General features: G+C 45.3%; 1 protein-coding gene across 1 annotated transcript; it reads left to right on the top strand.

Annotated features, from left to right (window-relative positions):
* Positions 1–12,407: 12,407 nt before the first annotated feature.
* Positions 12,408–15,864, top strand: HTR1B (5-hydroxytryptamine receptor 1B). The gene is made up of 2 exons (XM_086876352.1): positions 12,408–13,870; positions 14,690–15,864. Exon 1 carries the CDS (start codon positions 12,674–12,676, stop codon positions 13,805–13,807), a length of 1,134 nt encoding a protein of 377 aa, XP_086732478.1. The 5' UTR covers positions 12,408–12,673; the 3' UTR covers positions 13,808–13,870; positions 14,690–15,864.
* The last annotated feature ends 5,324 nt before the right edge of the window (positions 15,865–21,188 follow it).

Here is a 21,188-nt window from a genome sequence, read left to right as displayed (position 1 = left end):
GTTTTAATACATATGGTGATTCTCCCCGCTCCTGTTTATATACAGTACTTAAAAGGGCAGGTCTATGTCTTCACTGCCTTGATAACTAAAGCTACCTTTCCAAATTCAGTCATCACTATTTATTAATCCCTCGTGGCTGTGTCCAGAAATCCTTCTGCATTAATGCAAAGAAGCACAGAAATGCTGGCAGGAGTAGGATTCTCTGGAAGTCATCCAGCCTGACATCCTCTGGGGAGCACAGCGGTGCCAGCGCTGGGTCAGGTCAGCCTGTGGCTTTGCCTTGCCAATGCAGCAAAGGTAGATGCAGCTTCCCTTTGAAATTGTCCCCTACCTGGCTTCCACGGATTAGTTTATAAAATGATAGAGTACATCTGCAATTTACTAGTGAGCAGCTAGGCTATATCTGTACTATTTTAAAATAAAATGTGCAGCTCTGATTTTTTATGAGTTCTTATACTAGCCATCATAACCATGAACAATAGATTTTTCCCTTATTTTTTGTGACTACCTTTCACATATATTTATATATATCACACATATATGTTTACATATTTTATCAGATAAATAATTTTATAATATACTAATATATATAAGGATACATGTGCATACCATATATCTGATATTTATCTGTATCTGTCAGTCTTACTCTTACTTCAAGTAACATAGGAGAAACAGCTTAGGAGAATGGCGCAGGAAGAACAAATGAGACTGAGAAGTCAAATATCAGAAAATAGAGGCATGAGAGCACAAAGACTTAAAGACAGTAGATCTGTTTAACCAGTAGAAATAGGTTCAGAATGAACCTTATCTGTTTGAAGGCTATAAAGAAGTATATATCTGATATCTGATTGAAGGCTATAAAGAACTATACTGGCAGAAGTCATTCGATACCAAGTACTCTTTAATTTAACAAACAGAAGCATGGAAGTACCAACTGTTGGACACCTAAGGCATACAAGTTCATGCTAAAAAGATGGAAATTTTTACCAGATTTTTACCAGCATTTCACCAGTGGAATAGACTAAAAAGGGATTTGGAAGAATGAATTGAGATGGGTCAGAATATGTGACGTGCTGAAGACTTCCTGTGTCCCTGAGGATTTTTTCTGCTTTTTCTCCTGCTATCTCAGCTGGGCTGAGAAAATATATTGCTTGCCTTCCTCCTCTATGACCTGATTCTTGCAGACTGGAGCACAAATTCTCAAATCAGAGTAGTGGTTGGTAAAATTGTGTGGCCTGTAGTTATTGGTAGAGATCCCTAACACTTCTTGGGTCTTTAAAAATCTGTTACTTCTTTTTTGCCTGAAATAGGTGGATGCTCAAATTCTTTAGCAAGTTTCAAATATTCAAAAAATGCTACCCAGTATGTAAGTAGTGTGGGTGGAATTTAATTGTAAATGTACATAGTTACATTGCTTAAATGACAGCGGGGTTTAGTCCTTATTTTGTCAAGATTTGGTTTTGATCCCTGAGATCATTTGCTGTTAATTTTCTTTCTATATTTTCACATTTCTGACTTTTGGAGTAACCCACACAAAACTTTTCCTACAGAGACACATCTATTTGCAAATCACCTCCATCTGAATATCGTATAATTTAGTGAAGCTACTGCTTGTATAAGCTACTATTATCAAGATGCAAGGACTGAAATTATCTAAAACTGTTTGATAAATATCCTTAGAGTTCTCTGTTGCTTTCCTTCATCTGGCTGTGCCCACCAAGTGTTCTTAAAATTACAGAAAGTAAAACTGTGCCCTTTAGCTTCAAATATAGCCATATATAGAGACTTTGACAAAAGAATGTTAGAACCATTTAATCAAGTCCTCCTGTCTCAAGGTCATATTAAACATGCTTATGATTAGACATCCAAGTAACTTCATTTCTCTGGCTTTTTGGAAATCTGATTGGCAATAAATTGGAAATTGCTGATACGTAAGGGAATGTCAGAGGGCCTGAAAACAGTTAACAGGTAGACTCAATGATCTTTTTCAGCCCAAATGATCCTTGATAAGAAGCAGTCTGACCCTTTTAAATGAAAGCAGAATTGAGTACAGAAAAGGGAGTGAGAAGACAGCAGATGATTTAAGCATGCTTAAAATCTCCAAAACAAATTTAACACACTCCCTTCATTAAGGAAAGGAGGATATCTAAACTTGTTCTAATAATTTTCATTAAAGAAATCCAAGAAAGGGAGTGCACACAACCATCAGCTTTCAAGAATAGCTTTCCTCATACTGTTTCAGCCAGATAATATTAGGCTGTCAACAACTGGCTGACCCATGTTTCATGGTTCCTCAGAGGATGATGTCTCAGAGGACTTCATGTACTTACTGGCAATCAAAATGTCAAAGACTGAACAATGCTACCAAAATGCTTTTTTTTTCCGTAAAAAGGGAACTACTGAACTCTTGCAGGTCTCTCTCAGAAGATGAAACTAAAAATTCTTTTTCTCAGGAATTTACAAAGTGTAAATGCAAATGTGAGATGTAGGAAGTGGGAGCACTGCTGAGGTTTTATCAGATTCATATTCAGCATCATGTAAAAGAGCAATCTACATTACTGGGTTTGTCACCACTGGTCCAAAGGTCATTGATAGGGCAGCACAGCAGAAGACAGGAGCAAATTAACTCCTAATGTTACATATAGTACTAAGCCAGTAAGAAGGTCTGCTGAGGCAAGAAATGTACCCCAATAAAAAACATTTCTATCAGTAAATGCCAGTATTTGCACTATAGCCAAAGGAGAGAGGAAGAGACCTGGAAAGTCACTGATAATAGGTCTACCATGACCAGGTGCTTAAAGTTTTATATTAAGTCTATGCATGTTAGGCAGAGGTTAGGCAGATTCACTTAAGATGAAACCTCCAATTCTTATAATCAAACTTTAAGTAAGATATTATCCTTTGGGGAGACTTTGGAGAACTTAATCTTTTAGGGCAGTGTAAGGAGCCGATGCAGAAGGGAAAGGGTAATCATATTCTCTACTTTTCAAAACCCCAGTCTTTAAGAACATAGCAGGTTTGGGTGTTTTCCCCTTTTATCTCTATAGCTCAGAATTCAGAGCTGCAATAGGAGCAAAAATACAGGTGCGCATTACATTTTAATAGTCTGCTCTTTTACTTTCATTTATTTCCTCCTACTTGCATAAGGTAAACAAGGGACAGTTCTTATCTTTAAAACATAACAAAACATATACCAAAACTGCTTTCTCAGAAAATGAAGAACCTTTAAATTTTGTAGGTTCTGGCTGATCTTATTTTGAACTGTCCCCTGTGCTGGTCATGTCAGTTTATGTGGATCAGCCATTTGTTGCTGTATTTGGTTTGCATGGCAAGGCCTTGGTAGCAGGGGAGTTTCTGTGAGAAGCTGTTAGAAGCTTATCCTGTGTCTGACAGAGCCATTTCCAGCCAGCTGTAAGACAGACCCGCTGCTGGCCAAGGTTGAGCCCAACAGTGATGGTGGAAGTGCCACCAGGATAAGGTATTCAAGAAGGGAGAAAACACCCCTGTGTAAAAAAACCCCTGTGTATCTGCAACTGTAGCAGAAGAGCAGAGTGAGAGAATACTTGAAACTCTACATTAAGCAACATCCCTGAAGGTGGAAGGGACAGAGGTGTGCCAAATGCCGGAGTAGAGACTGCAACACATGGAGCAAATATCCACACTGGAGCAAATATCCACCTGCAGCCCCTGGAGAACCTCCCACTGGAGCAGGTGGATGCAGCTGAAGAAGGCTGGGATGCCATGGGAAGCCTGTGTTGGAGACAGCTCCTGGATGGACCCATGGAGAGGAGCCCACACTGGAGGTTTTCTGGGAGGACTTGTGACCTTGTGAGGGACCCATGCTGGAGCAGGGTGTGCCTGAAGGACTGGCTGCACCCTGTGGAAGGGATGCATGCTGCATCCCATAGGAAGTACTCACGTTGGAGAAGTTCACAGAAGACGGTCTCCTACGGGAGGGACGCCACGCTGAGTGGGGGAAGAGTGTGAGTTCTCCCCTGAGGAGGAAGCAGCAGCAGAGGCAATGTGTGATGCACAGACCGCCAACCTCATTCCCCATCCCCCTGTGGTGCCTGGGGGGAGGAGGTAGAGAAATCAAAAGTGAAGTTGAGCCCAGGAAGAAGCGAGAGGTGGTGGGGAGGTTTTTTAAATTTGGGTTTATTTCTCATTACCCTACTCTGATTTGATTAGCAATAAATTAAACTAATTTCCCCTAGTTGAGTCTGTTTTTCCCATGACAGTAACTGCTTGGAGTGATCTCTCCCTGCCCTTATCTCAACCCACAAGCCTTTCATTATATTTTCTCTCCCCTGCCCAGCATAGATCTTCACAGTGATTTCTGAACTGTACAGACGAAAAACAACACAAGAGAAGATATTAATAACTACTATTGACAGAGAGTTTAGTCCAAGACACTCAAAGTGTAGAATCAGGACCCTCAAAGCTATTTTCATAGTAGCAAATACGATGTCTCTGCTCAAAAGAATTGCAGTCTAAGATTAGCACTAGCAGAGGCACACAGGTGGTAAAACATCTACAAACAAAATATTACAAGGAAGAATAATAGGCAGCAGTCATAGTTTAATCAACAGCCTCACTCTTGTAAAGTGTGTTTTGTTGGCATCACAGCAAGGGAGGATTTTTATCCTTTATAATGAGGATGTCTGTACCTGCTACAGGAAACTTGTCTCAAGCCTGGGAGGGCATGAAAATGTCTGACTGAAATTGAATAATACTCTGGGAGGGGTCAGCATCAGAGGCTAGTGGGAGGCAGTAATTAACATGAATATGTGATGAGAAGTAGATGAACTACCAAAGGCTTTGAAAGTCATGTAAAGAAAATTTGCTTGTTAGTGAGGTATTAAGGGAGGAATGAGAGAAGCAAAAGGATGCACAAATAAGGGATGAAGAGAGAAGAGGGTCATCAGCACAACAGCAGGCTATGAAATTGTTTGGTAGCATTTAGGTAGGTATAATGCAACTTCCAAGATCAGAAAAAAAACGTAGCTGAAACATAGAAACAAGAACGGCAGTTTTAGCAACTGAACCTCCCTAGCTTCAAGCTGCTCTTAAGCAGGGGCAACTTGGGCAATGAGATAACTTCATCTGAGTATTTTCTAGACTCTTAGAGGTGGGGTTTATGGTTTTGGAGTGTAGAAATCCCCTAGGATTTAGGGCTCTGTTTTAAACATGACAGGCTGTGGGTCTTGAGGGGACATGCAAGGATATTCTCCCTCCTCATTCCCAAGGACAGTAGTGGGAGCAGAGTGAGGGAACAGGTCAAGCTCCTATGCAGATGTGTGCCAAGCTGCCAGAGCAAGATATGGAGAAGGCAGTAAAGCAGTTTTGAAACAAGGGGGAGAAAGTTCATCACTAGGATGAAAATGGGAAGGTGGGAATAGATCTGGGCCAAGTCCAGAAATGTGTGAGAGTAATAAGAAAACCAGGGAAAACCCAAAGTGAGCTGCAGATTGCTTTATTTTTTTTATTTTATTTTATTTTTAATAATAGATGCATATATTCATAGTAGTTGGCAAGAAGCAGATTGCTTAGGTTTGGAAGCCTTGGTTTGCTCTTAAAGAGGTGAGCTGTGCACCCAGTGTGTTCCTTTGCAGAGCTCCTAGAGTGCAAGAATGGAACAATGGAGAGTAAGACTTGGGGAAGGGACATAGCAGGATTTGCCTAAGGAAAGAAAGAGAAACCCATGAAATTCACAACTGGAATTTAAAAGCTGCTAAATAAAATTATCTGATTCTGCTTCCACAAACAGACATGACCATATGGCAAATAAGAAAAAATCCACCTCTCAACTTTTTAAAAATCCACTAACGTTTTAAAGGCTACATCTAAAAGGTATTTTTTAGACCACCTCAAAACCTCTTTATGGGCAAATTCTCCCTGAGATATGAATCCTTTAAGACTGACTTCCTCCTGTAATAAGAATTAAGACAAACCCTTCTAAATATGATAAATAAATATCAGTTTACTTTTACAGTTAAGTATTCCCTTCCCCAATAAATTACCTTAAACATAAAGACATGCACTTTCACAGTTTCTATTAGGATGGTTAGTTAAACAGTTTTTGGATAATGAAAAGATTAGGAAAGGAGAAAAGAAATATGAAAAGATTTACAATTGGGATAATGCTGATCCAGGCTGCTGATCTGGCTCTGTAGTTCTACTTGGTTACTTTGAGAAAAGTCAGATGAGACACATTCTGCTTCCAAGCAGTGGGATGTGTGAATACCTTGTGTTTGGAAGAAGCCTCAAGTGACACAGTTTTATTTACCTACCTCTTCTGGGCCTTTGTTTTCTTCCCTAAAGAGCTGCCCATAGAGCACTGGTGGATACTGATGGCCTTTGCTGACTGGATTATTTTTTAGTAGATTCACTTATGGATTTCACACTTTGCAACATGTAGACCATCAGTTTCATAACAGCCTCTCTCCAAGATCAGATTATGTTGGATTTAATTGGTTTACAGAAACTTTCCCTTGTGACCAGAATGAGATCTTCCAGTGTGCTCTACCTTGCAAAGTGCTGCTGAGAAAAACTGTACGTACCCTGAATCTCTCAAAGGGCCTCTTGACCTTGCAAAGCTCTGATACTTGGATGATGCTATGATCATTCACTACTGCTTTAGTCTTGCTACACTAATCTGCTGATGAAAGTAGGCCTATAAGACCTTTGTGGCCTTCAAAACTGCTTCTGTTCCTGAATTTCAGCAGGTTGTAAGAAGCATTTCTCTCTAAGCCTCTTGCTAAGCAGAACCGACAACTAAATTTTGCAATTAAGTCTCATACTGCAAAAGAAACTGTCAACTAGTAAACATCCTAAAAGGACTCAAATTAATGGATGATGCATTTTATTAAATTAGCAGCCAAAATCTGCATGCCAGCAAAAGCTCCTAGCTTCTGATTACCTCCGGGAACAAAGACTAGAGCATGCTTATAAATAGTGGCAGTGGGCTTAGCATATGTTACCTTCTTTCCTAGATAAATATTAATTAGCCATGCAGAAGCAGCAGATCTCTAATAGGAAGGAATCTTTGTAGGTCCCCTTAAATCAATGCTGACATGAAAATTTCACAACAAAAAGATTTGATTCTTAATTTTCAGCAGTCTTACTTCTTTGCAGTGATTTACTGCATTGCACAAGTTTCAAGCTTTATGCATTAGTAGCTTGTTGCTTTAGAATATGTGCAGACTTTTTTTTTTTAATGCAAAATTCGGTGTTTCATTACTGAAAACTTGGTATTTGTGACCCCTTTGAAATCAACTCTGCATCCTGAAAGGAGACCTTTAGAGATTCCATTCTCTCAATCAGACAGAAAGACTGGAACATACTGAAGTAGGACAATGCATTAAAACATTAGGTCCATATCTGAAAGTGGAGAATTTATCTTCTGCCAGATCTGAGCAGATGACAAAATGAGGTCTTTTTTCAGCTGAATCCCTACAAAGTCTAAATGCATTGTACTTTCCCTTAATGCTGAACAGGTGCTAAAGGTTATGCCATTGACTTTTATTCCTAGACAGCTGTACCTTTATGTCATACTGCCATGGCTATTTTCCACAGATCATTCCCCAATGGATATGCATGAATTTTATAGCAGGTTATAATCCAGCCATATCATAGCAGGTAGGTTAAAATCCCTTCAGGTACATAACTGGAGACAGCTTGAACTGGAGAGATGATCGTTGAGCCAGATCCTCTGGCACCAAAACAGGCATTTGCACTGATTTTAGTGTGAATTAGAGGCTCCAGCAGCCTCTGACTTAAACCACAGGCCTTTTCACAGAAGCAGTCAATTCTTCTGATTTGTAACAAAGCAGGAGAATTATGGCCAGTGCAAGGAGAGGAGTCCAGGCAGGATTGAAGTGGTTTCCTGTGGAGTATCTCCAGGAACATCGTTAAAAATCAAATTCCTTGTGGATGAATGAGGAAACGACATCAACCTCAGATTTGAGGAAAAGACACCAACCTCAACTTCTACTTCCATGAACTGAAATGTGAGAGGATCAGTGACATGAATGGAGATTAACTGCTAGAGACACTGTAAGGGAGGACTGGAGGGGTTGTTTTTGCTTGACCTCAGTTGCCTACTCAGGGTAATTGAATGATCTTTGGGGCGCATCTGAATGCATTTTTTTTCAGCAACTGTGCCTGACCAGTATGGGTTGAGAAACTCAGTGTGTGTCTTCTTTGTGCTTTGTGCTCTCTGAGCCCATGTGCTTGTTTCTTTGTCTGGGTCCTTAGAGTAGAAATCAAAAGTAGGCCCAGCTGTTCCTTATAATTAAATTTCAGTAACTCAAGCTGGGTGATTTTATTTTGACTAGTGACTTAAAAGAGATGGCATTTAAATGGCCTTAGCTGTATTTCAGAGTTAGCATTGAGAAACTTCACACAGACATTAGTGTTATTTGCCTGTTAGCAAACTCAACAAAATACCACTGTGTTGATTTACATAGCGAAGGTTATCTTTGCTAACAGGAGGACTCAGAATTTCATTATTTAAAATATGAGTATGAATCTCATCACAGTGCAGGAGGCTACAAATGCCATTACACACAACTTACCAGCTGAGTCAAGAGCAGAGGTGAAGTTTATACTGTGCACTGAGCCAGCCCCGTGTTCAAATATACCTAAAAGATGCAAAAGCCAAAACCCACACAACATTATCTTTGCCCAGAACAGATCTGTCTGTACAATGAGGACTTTTCCTTTCTTTGGTTTGTTTCTATGTGTCTGTCTTCTCTCTCTAATTTATTTATAAGATATTTACGCCATACATGGGCAGTCTGTGAAGCAATAAACCAATAATAGGCTCAGTTTTCATTGCAGTTTCTATATTTGGGTATTTTAGTACATCAAAATCTGGATATAAGAAGTATTAACAGTCTTATGCCAGCAGAAAGAAATTAATTTTATGCCTGCCTCTGTACAGAAGCCAAAAGCTTCAGGAAATAAGATCTCTTCTCATAAGCATCTTTTCAGATCCAGTTAGGAGAGGAGAAAATAAACAATGAAATGCAAGCTTCCAGGCGACAGCACACCAGTGAGATATGATCATTCATGGGATAATACATATAATTCACAATATGTGTCTGACTGGCACTCCAAGACTCCAGTACTTATTGATGACCTTAGTGGAATCTGGTGCTTTCATCAAGCCCTTGGCCCTTGGGAGTCCAGTTGTGACAGGGGTCTATGTGTAGCCTGGTAGAGCAGAAACAAAGAGCAGTCTTTTAAAACCTGAGCACCCCTTGTTGTGACACAAACCCTTGGAACCAGCATGCACAGCCTAAACAAAGCAGCAATTCCAGTGCCTGGGTAGGGACATGTTTTTTGCATGGCCCTCCAGCAGTGATGTGCAGCATTATGACATGGACCACTGTTAGGAAGCTGGTTTTACATTCTTCCAGCAGCTGCTCATAACCCAAGTCTAAAGCCTCAGAAAGAACCATGGGGAATCCTTCCTGAGCCTGCCCAGGAAGACCAGGTGGTCCTGACCTGTCACATGCTGGGTGAACATTTTGCTGACCTCTCACAGCAGTGCTGCAGAAGTGAGTGAGAAACCAGCAAGCAAAATGGAAAAAAACAAACGAGAGAGGAAAAAATCATCTTCTTGGCAAGACAAAGTGGGAAGCAATGAACAATGATTACTGATGAATAATGACCCAGAATTAATGGAGAAGGGCAACAGCAAAATCTGTGCACAGAACACAAATATTTTAGAATGAGGATAAACAGTGACATTAGTAGGGTGGCCAGAACTCATTACCCATTCACCATAATACTTGTCTACATTACACACCACGGCTGATGGCAGTGGCTAGGGCTAGAACATTGCCCTTGGCGGCTCCATAATTTTATCAGAAGAGCGTTTGCACAAGAAGCAAGCTGTTCCAAAACTGAATGAAAGGCTAGGTTTTCCTCTTGTTATTATTGGTGTTTTAAATTTAAATTCCTCTCAGATATGTAGCCCTATTTGGAAGGAATGTTGAGTTACAGAGGCTTGAGGGCAGTTGCCAACTTAAGCACAACTAAATTAAGCCAGAAATGCTGAGCAGAAGTGGAAGCAGTATCACACTGTATTAGAAGCCAGGATTATAAAATCTCTGCCTATCAAAGAGATCAGAAGAAAGCAGACAGCTCTGTATTATTATTTTTAATGCAGTAATGTCTAGAGGCTCCAAACAGTTACTGGGCACCAAAAGGAGGTGGTGCCTGCTTGAACACAAGGAGGCACCACAAAATAAAAACATGGAAACAGACCAAACTCTATCCCCATGCCCTTTTTGGGAAAACAGAAAGGCTCACTGTCATTTTATCTTCCGGTCCAGTGAATGTAGGCAAACCTTGACTGCCACACTTCTTTAATCCGAGGCAATCTTTCCCCACTTCATTTCTTGAGAATCTAACTAAAGATCTGGGACAGATTTTATAAAATTTCAAGCACCACCACTGTCTTTTTTGATCTCAGAAGACCTGTGGGTCTTAGCACATCTCAAGATCAGGGTACCTCTCCCGGGGCCGAAGCAGGGAGGAAGGGGCTGTCCCTGCAGGGCTCTGACCTTCCCACACTGCTGAGCAGCCCTGGCTCTTCTTCAATTCAGTGCTTCTCTTCCTCGAGTTTCCCAGACCCTCTGGGCCACAATGGATCCTCTCCAGCCTCCTCTTGTGGTACTTCCTTTATCTGCATCCTCTCAGGTGAGCCAGTCCCTCTTGCTCAAGGGTGACCAACAGGGCGCGGTGGTTTCTCACCCTGTCCATGAGCTCGATGTCCCAAGCAGAACACTGCAGTGCCTGCCTCCGTGGTGCTGAGCATAGCCTAGAAAGGGGCTACAGGGGATCTGTCTGCTTTTCCATCACAGAGGAGAACAGCCAGGAGGAGATATCAAGAGGAAAGTGCTGAGAGTTTACAGGGAATTTCTGCAGCACATGTGGAGATGTGCATAGACACGCATGCAGACTGAAAGCGCTTGTCTCCTCTTAACTGAATTTGTCGTGGTGCCTTCGGGAGATTTCATCGGGCTGGAACACAGACATTTCACCGAGCTTGGAATTATCCTGACCCAGCAAAAAGCAAACTCACACTCCCTTTATGTGCAAAACTTTCCTGCGGCTGCTGAGAACAAACGCTGGCAGGAGCTGCGGGACCTGGACAAACCCGTGCTCCCGCTGCTCCTGTCCCCGCCTGCCGAGCGCTGGAGTAGCCTGTGGGGCACATCAAGGCTGCTCAACCGCGGGCGTGCTCCTCCAAGCACACCAGAAAAATAAAGGAAAAAATATAAAAGGAAGGGGGAAAAAAAAAAAAAAAAAAAAAAAAAAAGGGTATGAAAGCCTAAGCCCAGAAGACACGGGATTACGATAAGTGTAAAGGACGCGGTGTGATCCGGTGGGCCGTGCACCTCTACCGCAGCCCCTCTCGCCCGGCGCTCAGGGCGGGCGGTGCCGAGGTGTCTGCCCGCTCCGGCTGCGCCCCCGGCCCGCACAGACTTGATGGTCCCGGCCCATCCCGCACGCCCGGCTCCGGCACCCAGCGGCACCTGTAACGCCGGGCAGCACACCCCGGCCCTGCCGCGCTCCCTGGGGAGCCGGGCGTCGCCCCACGGCCTAGGGGCAGGGTGTAAGATATAGCACGGGAACCACGGCACGACCGAAGAGCACCCGCATCCGCCCGGACCGTGGCATCCCTGGTCGGGCTGGAAGGGGAGGGGCTGTTCCCCGCCTAGGCGGGGGACGAGCTCGGGCTCCTCCCGACGCCTGCAGGGGCAGGGGCAGGGGCAGGGGCAGGGGTGGGGGGCCGGCGGTGGGGCGGTGCGCGGGGCCGGAGCGGGCCGAACCCCCCCGTCGGGCGGCTCGTGGGTGCGGGAGGGAGGGAGGGAGGGACAAGGGAGGCGGCGGCGGCTCCTCCTCCGCTGGCAGGCGGGCGGGCAGCCCGCCCGAGAGCGGCACCGGTTGCTCGGTGCCGGCGGAGCCGCGCCGCCCGCTATATAAGGGGCGGCGGCTGCTCGCAGCTCACTCGCACCGGCCCCTGCCCGCGGCTGCCGGTGCTGGGCGGAGGCCGGGCCTCGACAGCATGGCCCGCGGCGGGGCGCAATGGGAGGTGGTCTCCCCCCCTGCCTCCCGCGGACCCTCCTCTTCCTCCTCCTGCTGCTCCTCCCGCACCCGCGGCGGCGGCTGCAAACTTGCTGCGGCGGGCTGCGTGTGAAGGCACGGCCCGGCGGGGCGGCTCCGCTGCCCCCGCAGCCCCCGCCGTCGCGCCCGCAGCCCGGGGGGCGAGGCCGCCGCCCGCGGGCATGCGGCGCTGCCGCCGCGCCCGTCGAGACACGCTGTGGAGCCGCGGGCGGCGGGGCTGCGCTTAGGGGCGGCCGGGGCGGGAGCCCCATGTCCGGGGCTCGCCGCGCTCCGCGGGCAGGCGGCGGGGCGATGAGCTGCCGGGGCGAGCGGGCGCGCCTAGCCCCCGGTTTGCCCTGCTCCCTCGCCCGTGGGGAGTGAGGCTCCGCGGAGCCCGCTCGGAGCTCCCGGAAGGGCGGGCGGGCGGGCGGGAGGTGGTGCCGACGCGGCGATGCTGCAGCCCTCCCCCGGCGCCGACGGGGTCCTGCCGGGGTAGCGGCCCCGCCGTGCCGCGCCGAGCCCCGCCGTCTGCGGGGGCGGCGGCCGCGCAGGGATGGAGCCGGCCGGCCCCTGCCGGGCGCAGTTGGGCTCCGCCAACGACTCTTACCGAAACTGTAGCGCCGAGGAAGTGATTTACCAAGATGCCACCCCCCTCTCCGGGAAGATCGTGCTCGCCGTCGTCCTGGCGCTGGTCACCCTGGCCACGGTGCTTTCCAACGCCTTTGTCATCGCCACGGTCTACCAGACGAGGAAACTCCACACTCCGGCCAACTATCTGATCGCCTCGTTGGCCGTCACCGACCTCCTCGTCTCCATCCTTGTCATGCCCATCAGCACCATGTACACTGTGACCGGCAAGTGGACGCTGGGTCAGATCGTCTGCGATATCTGGCTGTCCTCGGACATCACCTGTTGCACGGCGTCCATCCTGCACCTCTGTGTCATCGCCCTGGACCGCTACTGGGCGATCACCGACGCCGTCGAGTACTCCACGAAACGGACTCCCAAGCGGGCAGCGGGCATGATCGCACTGGTGTGGATCTTCTCCATCTGCATCTCCATGCCCCCTTTGTTTTGGCGGCAGGCGAAGGCCGAGGAAGTATCTAACTGTGTGGTGAACACGGACCACGTCCTGTACACCGTGTACTCCACAGTAGGAGCCTTCTACTTCCCCACTCTGCTGCTGATAGCCCTCTACGGGAGGATCTACGTGGAAGCCAGGTCGCGGATTTTGAAGCAGACGCCAAAGAAAGCAGGTAAAAGACTAACGCGGGCACAGTTAATTACAGACTCCCCGGGGTCGACCTCTTCCGTCACGTCCATAAACTCCAAGGCTCCCGAGGGATCCAGCGAAACGGGCTCCCCCGTGTACATGAACCAGGTGAAGGTGAAGGTCTCGGACGCCCTGCTGGAGAAAAAGAAGCTGACGGCCGCTAGAGAGCGGAAAGCTACAAAGACTTTAGGGATTATTTTAGGAGCCTTCATCGTGTGTTGGCTGCCCTTTTTCATCATCAGCTTGGTGATGCCTATTTGCAAGGACGCTTGCTGGTTCCACATGGCCATCTTTGACTTTTTCACGTGGCTTGGATATCTCAACTCCCTCATCAACCCCGTCATCTATACTATGTCTAACGAAGACTTCAAGCAAGCTTTCCACAAACTCATACGTTTCCGATGCACAGGCTGAATTGTTGAATGCGATGTGTTCCCCGGGGCAGCCCCCATTGCACGCCCGCGCCCGGCGCCACAGGTAGGTCCGCGCACCCCGCCCTGCCCGAGAGCCGCCGTGCGGCGGGCAGGGGGCAGCCGGGGGGTGGGAAATGGGGCGGGGGGGCTGTGACCCCACGAAGAGCTGGTGTTCAAGTGGCGGCGAGCGCTGGGGGGATGCTGCGCGCTCCTGACATTTCACAATCTGTGTGTGCGCGCGTCCTGTGTACCCCCCCCCCCCCCGCCCCGGATCGCGGGGAGTGACTCACGGCAATCTACTTTTTATTCCACCTATTAAACCAATCTGCCGCCATTTCGTATGCTAATGCCCGTGCTTCGGCCAATTAGTGCTAAATGAGTGCTTTCCTCGCCAGCCCGCAGCCGAGCTGCCGGGAGAGCGCCGGGCCGGGCCGGTCCCCGCCGCCAGCTGCGGGCACCGCTGGGCGTGCTGCCCCTCGGGAGGGAGCCGGTGCAGCCCCGGAAACAGCGGCACGGCGGTTTTTGTTGGCGCTTTGGGGGTTTTTCTGTTTGTTTTGGCGAGGAAGGGAGGTAGGATAAGGCCCCAGGTGAAGGCTGCGAACAAAGTCCAGCCCGACTTCTTTCGGCCCTCCCGGCGGCTCCGGCTGCCCTGCGGGAGCGGAGGCGGCTGCGGGCAGGCGTCCCGAGGGGAAAGCTGCCCCTTAGCCACCGTGGGAGACTCGAGACCTCGGTGTGTCTCTTCACACGCTTTGTCTTTCCGCGCCTCTTGACAGCAGTGGCTGCCAGCTCATCGCTAAACTCAGCGCCACGTTCTGCAGAATGCGTACGTGCCTTTATTGTGACACTTTAATAATTCTGCCAATCTTTTGCTTTTTGTCTGCAGAATCAAGTTGCTATTGTAAAGACCCACTGCTTGAAACTTCCCCAAGCCCAGTTGCCAGACTCATGATGCTGCAGAAACGTCAATACATTCTGCCACCAAACTGCTCAGCTCTGCGTTTCAGTGTAATGACTCTGGCAGAGATGCTGTTCCAATAGGCACGCAGATCAGTTGCAAAAAAAAAAAATAAAAAAAAATAAAAAAAAAGGGCAGCCTCGAATCAAGGTCTATAATTCATCTGGAATGAAGAAAAAAAAAAAAAGGTTGAGCGTAAACTCCATTTATTTTGCAGGCTTAACTTCTTAATTTGTTCTCCGGCCGGTTGTAGGGGTGTGCACAAGAGCACAGTTGTCTCTGTCTGTGTTGGTAGCATAGTTGTACTTCTGCACACCTGTAATTTCTTTCTTTCAGTGGAAAGAGTTGCTCCCTTCACCCATGAGGCCAAGAGAAGAAAAAAAATCACGTTTAAAATCGGAGCATCACAGTAAATTCTGTAAATGACTCCTTCAGCTGAACATGTGCGAGAAGTGACAGTGTGCAAAAGTTTTATATTTGTATTTCAAAACAATAGTAAATGCAAATGCTCTAGAAACAAGAGTTGTAGACCTGTTCAGCTGCACTGCATATCTGTAGTCTGTCCTCATAGTTGCCTTTAGAAAGGAAATACTTCTTGCTTTTACTCCATAAGAGCAGAAATCAAGAAGTCCAATGACCTTTTCCATAAACCAGCTGGGAATAGAAGTAGCAGTTTGATGCTGTAACCATGTTTTCCATTTTGTGTCAGTTGCACACCCTTACCGCATGAACCACTGCGAAATTTAGGATTCTCTAAGTACTTAACATTATTTAGTGTATTTTGTAAAGAAGTGAAGCAGTTTGCTCTTTCAAAAGAGCTATTTCACCTGCAAAATAAATACCCATGAATCATGAATTAACTGATGTTAGTGAAATTTCTTGCCTCCCTACTTCTCCCCTATGTTTTTTTAGTTTTTTCTTCTTTTGTTTTTTGTTTGTTTGTTTGTTTTTTTTCCTCCTGATTAGACCTTAAGACAGGTCTATGCGTATTCAGCAGAGTTTCAGGATATGGTCCACCTGCTGTGACAGAACTGCATTGATTGTTCCTCTTATGTGTAAATGAAAATGAGTATAAACAATAAAACGCTTGACTGTGTTCTCAAGAGTGGTAGCAATTGTGTGACTGAAAGGAGTATTTATTGGTTTACCTTCTTTCTCAGTATTGATTTTTTAGGTAACACTGATTTGATGAGTCACTCAAGAAAGCAATTGATGAAGGTTGAAATTACAAGCTTCAATCCATTGTCAGTTTTCTAACAGGCAGCTTGACTTTCATTGTAGCTAGTTCTGTTAGGCATAATTCTTACTATTTTCATGTAATATCAGGAAAAATGTTTAGGTTTTTTCACAAATAATTTTCTTACTCCTTTAAAGGCAAACAGAACTTACTTTAACATTTGGTGGATACTGTGAACAATGTTCTTTTAAAGCTGTGTGTATGTATTCTAGACAGGGGCTGTTAAAGGCCTGGAAAAATCTTACATGATTTACCTGCCTGCTAGTCTTTAGAGAGTTATTCAAGTAATAAGGACTTACTTAACTAGATAGTAAAGAAAGTGCATGACCCTTTGTGGTTCTATTGGCCATAGGCAGGAATAAATCTGTAAGATTCAAATTGAAGCAGTGGAAAATAAACATTTTCAGTAATTTGAAGAAATCCAAAAGAATTGCCTTGAAACTGCATACCTCAAAAAAAGACAACTACTATATATGGTTCTAGAAAGTACCCTCTTAAATTATTAAAAACAAATGAGATAAGAGGAGTGTTTTAAAATGTTATCTTATTTGTTTGAAATGCCTATAATAATTTTAAATTTTAGGGATTTTTTTGCATATATGGTGTGAAAAGAAGCAAGGAAGATAACATAAAGCAATGCTTAACCAATTCTCATTTGTCATTTTTTGTTCTTGTAGAATGAATTTTCTTTACCCCAACTTCTTCTTCTCACTAGGCTTCTTACATGTGTTAAAAATGGAAATAAGATTTAAAGTGAGTATTCTCAGCATTTCCAAAGACTTGAGTTTTGTCAGTTTTTCAAAGTTAGAGGGCTTGGAGAGCAGGGAGGTTCAGGAGTTGCGCTTTGTGTTCCTCACACTGTTGGAGTATACCTTCATCTTCAGCAATGGGCAGCAAATACACCCAGCTCCCTGTTGTGATGTGAGGATTTTGCTGAGAAGCGAATTCATCAGGAAAATATCCTTCTAAGTTTATGCTGAGACTCTGAACTTCCTGCACAAACAGTTAGAGAGCCGTGCTCGCTCTTGGGAGGACAGTCAGTGTGGAAGCGCCCTGAGTGACTTGGGGACAGAGGAGAAGAGGCTGACTCAAGCCCTGCTGAGGTACCTGGTAGTTAAAGGCCTTGTGCTACTGGAGCAGCAGCTTCTTCTTCAGAAAACCATTCACACGGGGGGATAGGTGGAGTGAGGACACACGTCTGGTCTCAGTGAAAGAGAAGAAATGTAGGGCAACCATTGCTCAGTGCCGGAAAATATAAATATGTAAAACGTGTTCCAAGATTCACGTAGAGTGTTTCAGGGTAGGAAGAGTGTCCCGTGTGATCTTAGCATCTCTGTAACTGGCAGAGTGTGTCCTGGTTGAACCTAGATTTTAAAAGATGCTCAGGGATGTGGTGGTAAAGTTTGACTCTCTCTGAAGAGGTCTGAGAATGGTGCTGTCCTGCTTCTCCGCTCCCTTGCTGTGCCTGGTTGCTGCACTCTGCCTCTGGGAGGATGGAGCATTTGAAATTTTTAGTAGGAAAGGCTGCCCTTTCTGTCCACCCTATGTCTGTATTCCTGTAGAAATGGCTCAGTGAATCCTGCCTCTGGGTGTTTTCTCTTGGGAGCCTCTTCATGACTCTGCAGGTAAACTCCAAAGGTGCCTAAGCCCATGCTGTTCCAGTCTTTCATTACAGAAGCAGCATGCCTGTCTTTTATCTATTTCTTGCCTTGGGTTCAGACATTCCAATGATGCTTTTGATACAAATCTCTGCTGGGCACTGAGGTTTGAAGTTGAACACACACTTGCAAACCTTGTGTTTCCTAGGTTTCATGGTAAGGGATATGTATGTGACAGTGTTGCTGTGAGACACCACAGTTCAATAGTAGTTGTGAGTGTGGGAGCAGCTGTTTGCAGCCCCATGGCTGCACTATTTTCCTGCTATTCCTCAGTTTTATTGAAGTGGCATTTCCCACTTTTCCAATTAATAAAACACAGAAGCTGAGTATAGAAATCAAGAGAGGAAATCCCTTGCAATTAATCTTCATATGGCCATGCAGCAACCAACAAAGTCCTGCCTTTTCTGCATGAATAGGGAGAAAAAAATGCCTTGACTATGTGCCAAGTCTCCATGTGATAAAAGGGACCTCAACTAAATGTCTGGACGTTTACACCATGTTCCCTGCCAAAGCATTTGAAGAAGTTGGCTTAGCCCTCAGCCTCCAGCAGGGCTGTGTAGGGTAGGGACAACTCCATTTGGAGCAGCTGATCTCTACCCTCTGTTGCCCCAGCCTGCAAAATGCCACTCTGCATTCCATCAGGAGAACACTCCAAGTGCTTTCTGACTCGAAAATGCTCTGCCCCTGTGTTTTCTTGGTCAGAAAGGACTGGATATTGTCAGAAGTAAGCACTTTGACGTGAAAATCTAGATCAGTCTAAAGCTATTCTTTATGGAAGCAAAGTGAAAATGACAAGTAGTAACTGGAGGGCAAGCATTTGTGGTTTGTAGCAGCAAATCGGGTTGAGCAATGTGGCTGAGAGCAATTCTGCAGGCAAATAGTAAATTTCTATTCAAATTGAAATGTAGCAGAGATTGAAGAACAGGTTTCTCCACCAAAGAGAGACTGGAGCAAAGAAAGACTTGGAGGAAGTCATCCAAAATCTCCAAGCCTTAAAGCAGGTTACAATTCCAACATCTCCACCCCAGCAGACAGGTGAGCGGGCAGTTTCAGAAAGAAGAACCATGCCCAGAGACACGTAAGAAAGTTAGAGGTGTGCATTTATGGGATGAAGTAGATGCCAGCTCCATTTTGTGAGTTGGTAACCTTTTTGTCATGAGAGGAACCAAACATATTTGAGATAGATCCTTAAACAACCCTCTTAGTGGTTCATATTAAGACCTTTTTGCTTTCCAGCAGTTAGTACCTAAAACACAGAAGAAGTTGAAGTGAACTCTCCTACAGCAGTGAGTCTGGCTGATAATGAGCTTGAAATATATGAATAATCATATAGAAAAGTAAGCAGAATATGAGGCTTTTTAATCAATCACATGTTAAGCTTGAAAGATGTAATACAACAAGCAGCTCAATAGATGAGATGAGGAGGAGATCCACGGGATATCAAATTTACAAGATAAAGATCAAAATCTCATACTGAGTAATTTTCAAGGTCTGGAGAAAGAAAATCTTTGTTCTTTTCACAGATCAAACTACTTGCAGTCATCCTTATAAAGGAACAAGACTTTTTTATTGTCTTTATACAAATAATATTTTGAAGGCTACAAACAGATGGAGTTCATGGCTACAGGGCTTTCACTGAGAACTCATATGTTCTATCTTTAAGGCTGAATAGTCGTAGAAAAATAGGAAAGACATGAGCAGGGGGTGATTATGTAAAACAACCCCTTTTTGGTATTTCTTTCCTTATACAGAACCAAAGCAAAAATAAGAACAATAGGAAGAAACGAGATCTGGAAAATACAAGCATTAATGATGTTATGTGAGATTTCAGGAACGTGTTTAGAGCCGAATGGGGCAAAAATAATAAATATATGTCTAGAATTCAGAAAAATGAAAATTAAATCACAATTTTCCCTCCATCCAGATACCTCAGGGGTCCCACTTGCATAATATTACTTGTATAACACCATTTCTAAAAATCTTGATATTCCCAAATATGTTCAAATTAACATTTTTTAATACATTCATGTCCACTTTCACATTGAGGCACACACTTCCTAAGCTCATCCACTCCTTTTCCTGTAGTCTTAAAATTTCAATTCCTGCCTGTATTTGTGTTTAGAACATAAATCTCATTTGGACTCAGCCCTCCAATATCATCTGAAAAGATGAGAAATACTGTTTTCAAAAGGAATATGGGCATAAGTACATTTGAGAGAATTAGTGCAAAAGCAAGCAAGGGTTCCTTGTTCTTATCTACAGGGGAAGGCTGTTTTTCCCTGAACTCGGTTGCTAGAAGAACCTAAGGTAGATTTGGAAGATGCAGATATGATGGAAGTTGGTCCATAAACCAGAGCAGATGTAGAGAACAGCCAGGTGTTTGGGCAGCAGAAGGAAAGCATCAATGCTAGGTTCACACTGGGACAGGTCTCTCTGAATGAAGGGACATACTAAAACTCTGCATCTAGTTGGGTCTAGAAAGATTCAAAGGAGTGGTATATGGGTGAGAGATGGTGAAGGAACATGCATTCCCTGGAGGCCTCATGGACTCTCTCTCCCCTGGATTTGTGTGGCTCTGGCTCAGGGCAGGTCTGGCACGGGAGCTACCTGGCCATGGATCGGGCTACTGGGAGAACGATGTTAGGGGAGCCAAATCCAGTAGCCTCTAGAGGTGTGCAGAGACTGCACAGCTCCATGCCCCAGGTCCAGTCAGTAGTGAGGCTGAGCATGTTTCCCCAGCCACATGCAGACATGTATATCTGTGCATCTGTACACACAAACACATCCTCATTGCAAGCCACACACATCAGCACAGACAGAGACACTCAGTGCTCACACCAGCACAAGCAGCCTGGATGGCCTCATGGTCCTCACCTCTGCCTAGTCAGGTTGGAGGCCCACTAGTAATAATTATCTGTCTGCCTATCTATCTGTCTATCTATCTATCTATCTATCTATCTATCTATCTATCTATCTAATCTACCTGCATATGTTTAGAGTGGATCCCTCCAGCAGCTGGGCTCAAATACCCAATCCTAGTGTCCAGTTTTTTTCACCTGGACATACAGGTCCCCAGTGCTGTAGCCCCAGTGCAGCTGCTGGTACAGGACATGGCAAATACACACACACATGCACATGTTTGTGTATGTGTGCACAGGCACTCAGTAGGGATGTCACAGTAGCACACACACACACATGCACCTGGCTCCCAGGGCACCTCACCCACTCTCTAACAACTCTGACTTAATCTTTGCAAGTGATCACACACTTATTCATGTTGCCCTCGCCAGTTTCTGCAGACACACAACTCCTCCCACCCATGAGCCCAGTGCAGTTAGTGGCTTTTAGACCTCCAGCCACACATATGCACACAAGATAGAGAAACAGACAATTGGTACCAATAGATACCAAACAGGCCTCCTTTACACAGGGGAGCCCCTTTTGTCCTTTTATCACTCATTTGTTCCTAAACTTGTTCCTCTGCAAATGCTCTTGAGCTCTCCCTTTCCTCAGCTTTGGTTTCTCCACCACA

The sequence above is a fragment of the Cyanistes caeruleus genome, chromosome 2, assembly GCF_971803275.1.
Source record: "Cyanistes caeruleus chromosome 2, bCyaCae1.hap1.1, whole genome shotgun sequence".
Lineage (NCBI taxonomy): Eukaryota > Metazoa > Chordata > Aves > Passeriformes > Paridae > Cyanistes > Cyanistes caeruleus.
This window is presented reverse-complemented; position numbering and strand designations above follow the sequence as displayed.

Excerpts from the sequence above, each read along its gene's own strand:
- HTR1B (XM_086876352.1), top strand. The coding sequence starts at position 12,674 with ATGGAGCCGGCCGGCCCCTGCCGGGCGCAGTTGGGCTCCGCCAACGAC.